Genomic DNA, 7264 nt, shown 5'->3' with positions numbered 1-7264 from the left:
TCGTACATTTAGAGTTTGGAAAAAAAGATGATGAATCTTACAGAATATGTCATCGTTCAATTACAGGGCGCAAGTTCAAATTATTGTTGCGTTCATGACAATTCATAATTACATTAGAAGAACTTCACTCCAAGATGTGATATTTATGGAGTTTGATCATCATCCCGATTATGTTCCCGATAATTTTTTCACTAATATGGCTCCACATTCACAAGTTCAAAAAAACCACAGGCCTTCGCATATGAATTACGTACATGATAAGATTGCAGCTAGTTTAATGACACAATTATAAAATATCGTTCTTTACCATGTTTGATTGATTGTAAATTTAATTTTTATGTTATTGAAAATTAAAATTATGAATGAAATCCTCTTAAGTAACTATACCATAATATGAAATTGAACCATAAATTTTTACCAAACACTTTTAATATTTTTTCATAATTATAAAGATCAACCACACTTAAAACTAAACATATATTTTAACCTCATCAACAACAATAAAACATACTTTTTAAAAAATTATTTTTATTATGACGGTGTTTGGATATGCTGGTGCGGCTGTGGTTGAAAAAAAAGCAGTGTCATATATGTTTGGTTAACCACGAACCACAGGTTATTTGTATGTGGGTCCCAGTGAAAACTACGGTTCAATTGTAAAAAGTGAAAAGCAATTACACATTGCTTTTCATGCGTTTCTCCTCTCTCTCATCACCGATAATTTTACAATTACTTTCAAGAACAACCCCTTGCTTTCCCAACTATCCTCTGTCCCTCTTTCTCAATTTCCCAACGGTCACAAAAAAAAACCCAACAAATTGATGGTGGAAGGTTGTTGTAGATCAATAACGCCCAGTTTCAACATTTCCCTAAACTGGTCCTCCGTGCGTTTCACCTTTCTCTCACCACCGAAACTTTGCCCAGTAACCACTGTCAATTACGATCCTCACAACCTCACAAATTTTTTTCTTGTTTCGGTTGCAAATCTATGTAATTGATGAACTAAAACCCCAATTTCCTTCCCCAAACTGTTCTCCTCTCTTTTCTCTTACCACAGCCCCATTTCTATTTTGCCCTAAAAAACCACCAACACCGGAGCAAGCTTCTTCCCCTCTGTCCATTCTTTCCCAACGAAGATCGAAAACACAAACCTTCACCGATCTGTCCCTCCTTTGTTATAATTACAGAAAACCCCCAAGAGATTTGTGCTGGGAAAGTTCCACGAGTGAGATACCAGTAAGTACTGTGCGTTCTCTTTGTCAATTTTGTTTCACATATTGCTCAAAATCTAATTTCTGTAATGGGTCTCTATTGTTTTTGTTTTTGCAGAACAAAGCTGCAGCACCGTGGTGGTTTGCAGAACAAAGACAGAGACTGAGGTCAGTTCCTGCCTTATCTCCATCTTCATTTTCGTTTTTTGTATATGAAACATTGCATGTCTGTGATGCTGCATGCTCTATTACTATTAACACTGCAATTGTTGAATTGATCTACAAATTTCATTGTTGCTGCTGCTTGTGTTCTATTTACTGTTCCTTCATCAAATTTTTTTAATTTATAGCAAATTTCATTGCTTCTTCTGCTTGTCCTCTACTTTGCATGTGTTTTTAATTTTTTTCTACTTGAAAACCTGCATTTCTGTGATGCTTCTGTGTACTGTGTTACCCATGTTAATTTTATAGTAATTGTAGCTCAAAATCTATTTTATCTTCTGGGTCGCCATTGTATCTGTTTGCAGGACAAAGCTGCAGAACCGTGCTGGTTTGGACACCTAAAGAGATAGACTGAGGTAAGTTCCTGCCTTATCTCCATCTGCCTTTTCAAATTTTTAGATGAAAAATTGCATGTCTGTGTACCTGTATGATCAATTACTGTGTGTTCTGCAATTGACAAATTCCATAGCTGTTGCTGATTGTCTTCTGTTTACTGTGCCTTTGTCATTTGTTTTGAATTTAAAAGAGTTTAATTGCTTCCATATACTGCTTGTCTGCTGTTCTTTGTTCTGGTTTCGTTTTTTATGTCTACTTCCAGCTGACAGTGCTGCTGCTGGATTATTTGCTTACTGGAAACAATGTCATACTTTAAAATTTCATTTATGTGTTGTTCTGCATGGTTTGATATGTTTGCTATGCACATTGATAGTGTTTTTGTTTGAGCAACTGTTGATGCCTTTACTGTGCGTGTGTTTATTATAATCGTAATGAGTGCCCTGTTAGCATGTCGTGTAGGATTATGTTTATTTCTACTTGTGTAGTCAAAATCAGAATTTTGAGTTTCTTTTTTTGTGTTTGCATGCTGCGAAAGAAAGCTGGGTTTCTTTGAATGTAGAAATAGATTCTGTTCTGTTTGTTTTTTCCCCTCTGTTTTTAGCTTCCAAACAGTATGATGGCAATGAAGTGTTGCTTGATAATTGAAAAATTATCTCATGGCTGAAACTTAGTTTTCTGAACAGTTGAAATTAATGGGTTGCATTTAGTTTTCATTACAAATTAACATGAACATTCTCATTCAAATACATGCATGGTTAATGTTTGTTGCTAACCACACAGCTTTTGTAAATGCTGAACATTGAGTGTTTTATTAGTGTTTAAGTCCACGGTTTACTGTTGCTGTTTTTTTGTAATTCATATCAGTTATTGATTTCAAACTTTTGTTAAATGTGTTAAAAGATATCATGGAAGGTCTTGAATCTTTTGATAAGGCTGCTTGGACAAAGGAAATGTTGCATATATTTTGTGATATATGCATTAAGGCAATTGATATGGGAATGAGACCTAATACTCATTTCGATAAAACGGGGTGGAAATTTCTTATAACATCATTCAAAGAACAAACTGGTCATGCATTCACTAAAACACAGTTGAAAAACAAATGGGATGGATGCAAAAAGGATTGGAGGATATGGAATAAGCTGGTTTCTGAAACTGGTGTTGGCTGGAATAGTGAGTTAGGCACAATTGCAGCTAGCGATGAGTGGTGGAAACAACAAATTCAGGTACATTCCTTGTTATCCTAACAATTTCTTTTATTGTCAAATTCCAACCCCAAAATTTTAGTAGTTTGATCCTTCATTACTTGATTTAATTTATATGCAGGAAATTAGAGGAGCTAAAAAATTCAGACATGTCGGTATTGAGCCGTCTTTGAAGAATAAATTTGACCGAATGTATTCCAACATTGTCGCAACTGGAGCGTATGCATGGGCTCCTTCATCAGGTGTACCTGCTGATAGTGATGTCGATCCTGGTACAAGCAATGCCGACATTGCTCATGATGGTTTGGAAGAGGGTAGTGGTGATTCGGAGGAAGATGTGATTCCAGATTTCCAGACTGACATGACTCGAATGGTTGGAGGGATAAATATGTCTAACAGCAGCAACACAACAAGCGGTGGCAAAAGAAAAGAACGAGACCATTATGATGTGCGAGGTAGAAAGAAGAAAACAGCTGGAATTGGTGTTCAGCTGCTGTCAAGGTGCAATCATCTACTCGAGAGTATGTCGACTAAGAGTGATTCGACTTCTTTGAATATGGATCGCGAAGGTTGTAGTATTCGCGAGGTGATGGATGAGCTGCACTCAATTCCTGGAGTTTCAATTGAAGATGAGTTTCATGACTTCGCTACGGAGTATCTCAGTTTAAGAAGGAAAAGAGAAATGTGGGCCAGTATGGGTGATAAGCAACAGAAGTTGAGATGGTTGCAACGAATGTATGCACGAACTAAACGTGCTTAGCTGACATGGTATGATTTAAGTTTCTTAACTGTTAATCAATTAACTATGTTCAAGTGCTTTGGATCTTTATACATGTTTATTTTTTTGTTGCAGAGTAATGGGATGCCGGTTTTTAAAAGAGTAGTTTCCATTTGCCGAAGTTTGTCCGAGACATTATATTATTCCACATTTCATGTAACGACATATGAGCATATCCATTTGCGGTAATTTATGTACTGTTATATTTATTAAACTGCTTTTCGGGAGTTAACAGACTTGTATGAGAAATTGCTGGTTGTAATGTTGTATTTTATCTAGGAATTACAATGTTCAATGGTTAATGTTAAATGGTTGACCCTTTAATGGAATTGGTTGTTAATTTACCTTCACTGTTTTGTTCCCTGTATTTTTTTCTTTGCTGCCGTGAGGTTTGATGGGAATAATAATACATACTGCTGTTGTTTCTTTCTTTGGCTGCATTTTTTTCATTGGGTAGCTACTGTGAGCTTGTGATGTCTGAAAAGAAACCCCTTTTACAGTTTACTGTTGCTGTTTTTTTCTTTGCTGCCGTGAGGTCTGATGGGACTAAAGTGTTTCTTTCCTTAGCTGTAATTTGTTCCATTGGATTAGCTACTGTGAGATTGACATGCTGCTGGTGATTCTTTCCTTGGCTGTAATTTTTTCCATTGGATTAGCTACTGTGACATTGACATGCTGCTGGTGATTCTTTACTTGACAGTATTTTTTTCCATTGGGGTAGCTACTGTGAGCTTGTGATGTCTGAAAAGAAACCCCTTTTGCAGTTACTGTTGATGTTTTTTTCTTTGTTGCCGTGAGGTCTGATGGGACTAATGTTGTTGGTGTTTCTTCCTTTTCTGAAAGCTTGGTCTTGCTGCTGGTTTTTAACTTTTAACTCTGTTTTTATTCCTTTTAACTCTGGTGTGAAAGACTACATGTTAGGATGGTCTACATATATGAGCTGTAAAAGTAACATTATATGCTACTTTTACAGCATATACATGCATGTGAATGTACTTATGTTGAAAGCTAAAAAATTGTAAAATAGACGTAAAGAGCATTGAAATTTTTCTATATAAAGAGGAATGTTTGCATCATATTTTTCACTAAAGTAGCTTTCTTCATAACAAGCTTCTCAAACCTCTCAGCTGTATTTTATACAAGCAAGTAGAATACTCCTTTTTTGTTGGCTTTACAGGTATGGAAAAAACTTATGTCGCACCAACTCTTTAATAGTTTTTTTATTGAATGATATTTAATTATTGAAAGTTATTTATTAACAATATATAATTTTTTTTCTTGTTTACATGTAATTGAAGTTATGGATGATCCACAATTTAATGACATATTTAATGAAGATTTCGATGGTAATTATGATAATGTAATGAATCGCATTGTAGACCAAATTAATTATCCTAGTTGTGAAGGTAGTGGTGCTTCAGTTGATGGTGCCGGAGATGATAGTAATGGAAACGACTCCGACGACAGTAATGACAATGACGACGACGACGACGTTGATGATGACAGTGATGGTGACGAAGCATTTATTATAAGGAGGCATTTTGATAGGAAAAAATTAATTATATGCACAGCTGGAGCTATAAACACGTATTATATTAATTATATGTATAAAAAACCATGTATGGTTTCCTATAACACAGGGATGCGTTGGTTGTCGGAGGTTTTAAGAGGTCATTGGAAACGAAGTGTTAACATGTTTAGGATGGACGCAACCACTTTGTTGAGTTTGTGCACCGAATTAGAAACGCACCATGGCTTAAAACCGTCAAGAAGAATGAGCGTTATTGAAAAGGTGGCAATGTTTCTATTTACAATAGCAGTTGGGGCGTCAAATAGACAAGTGCAGGAAAGATTCCAGCATTCAGGTGAAACTATTAGTAGATGTTTTAAAGAAGTGCTTAAATCATTACGTTTGTTTGTTGTGGAAGTCATAAAACCAGTAGATCCACAATTTACGAGCACACCAAGAGAAATTGCTATGAATCCAAGATTTATGCCACATTTCAAGGTAAGATGAATTTTTTTTATAATTAACTAGTTTAATTAAGTTGTTCAGAGGAGTATGAAATATGTTATAAATGTTTATGAGTATTATAAATGTTTTTGTGGCATGTAGAATTGTGTCGGTGCAATTGATGGAACACATGTGCGTGCCTGCATACCATCTGCAAATCAAATTCCATTTATTGGACGAAAAGGTGTACCAACACAAAATGTCATGGCTGCTTGTAGTTTCGACATGCAATTCATGTTCGTGTGGGCAGGATGGGAAGGCAGTGCACATGATACGCGTATTTTTCTTGAGGCTATTGACAGTAGCAATATCAAATTTCCAAAACCTCCAGAAGGTTGTGATTTTGACTAAATAGAAGATTTGGTAATTGAAGGAATATAATTTTTTTCCAGTTTTGTTTAAAATTACATGTTATTTTTTACAGACAAATACTATTTGGTTGATGTTGGATATCCAAACGAGTATGGGTATTTGGGTCCCTATAAAGGCGAGAGGTATCACTTCCAAGAATTTAGGCGTCGTGGACAACCAAGTGGTCGGAAAGAAGTGTTTAATCGTGCACACTCGTCACTACGTAACGTGATCGAACGTTCTTTTGGGGTATGGAAACAGAGGTGGAAAATTTTACAAAACATGCCTGCTTATCCATACAAGACACAAGTTGAGATTGTAGTTACATCAATGGCACTACATAACTATATTAGAAGGAGTTCGCAAGATGATGCAGTTTTTTCCGAGTATGATCACAACCCCAATTTAATTCCAGATGACTTTTTACCTGATATTGTTCAGGCTTCGGCCGTTCAAGGCTCACAGAGGCCTTCACGTATGGATTTTGTACGCGATGGAATTGCAAATAGTTTAATGGAACAATAAAGGAGTACATTAATGTATGAGGATTTTTTATTTTGTTATGTAATCATAATTACAAAACACCTATGTTTTGGAATTATATATATGCTTTTATCTATGTCCTTTTAATTAATTCAAATCAAATATAAAATACAAAGCATATTAACAAAAAACAAGAACATATTTTTTTTAAACCACAGTTTTACCAAACACAAAATTGCTTTTTTTTCGACCACAATTTCAACCACAATATTTTAACCAAACACAAGAAACTGCTTTTTTTAAAATCACAACTTCAACCACAGTTTTAACCAAACACCAGGTTTTTTTTAAATCAACCTCACAAAAAGCACTTTTTATTAAACTGTTTTTTTTACACCACAACCACAAAAGCTACCGCAATACCAAACACGCTCTATACCTCAATCACAAAAATTACCACCCTAATATACTTAGGATGTTTATTAATTATATATATGTGCAATTTTCTTTCCTTTGAGTTTTTAATATAAATACTTTTACAGTAAAGGATGGGGAGTGCAGATAGAAGGGGACGGAGACAGGCGACAAGGAAAGTTGATGGCCGGCGAATGCAACCATGCTAATATTGCATTTCTTTCAAATTATCTCATAATGCCTACAATTA

At 35.3% G+C, this 7264-nt stretch overlaps 1 protein-coding gene across 1 annotated transcript; it reads left to right on the top strand.

Moving 5' to 3' along the window:
* The first annotated feature begins 2674 nt into the window (after nucleotides 1-2674).
* On the top strand, nucleotides 2675-3734 carry LOC133678471 (L10-interacting MYB domain-containing protein-like). Its single transcript, XM_062100768.1, has 2 exons — nucleotides 2675-2995; nucleotides 3096-3734. Exons 1-2 carry the CDS (start codon nucleotides 2675-2677, stop codon nucleotides 3732-3734), a joined length of 960 nt encoding a protein of 319 aa, XP_061956752.1.
* Nucleotides 3735-7264: the final 3530 nt, after the last annotated feature.

The sequence above is a fragment of the Populus nigra genome, chromosome 18, assembly GCF_951802175.1.
Source record: "Populus nigra chromosome 18, ddPopNigr1.1, whole genome shotgun sequence".
Taxonomy (NCBI): Eukaryota; Viridiplantae; Streptophyta; class Magnoliopsida; order Malpighiales; family Salicaceae; genus Populus; species Populus nigra.
The sequence above is the reverse complement of the archived record's forward strand: the minus strand, read 5'-3'. Positions and strand labels throughout refer to the sequence as shown.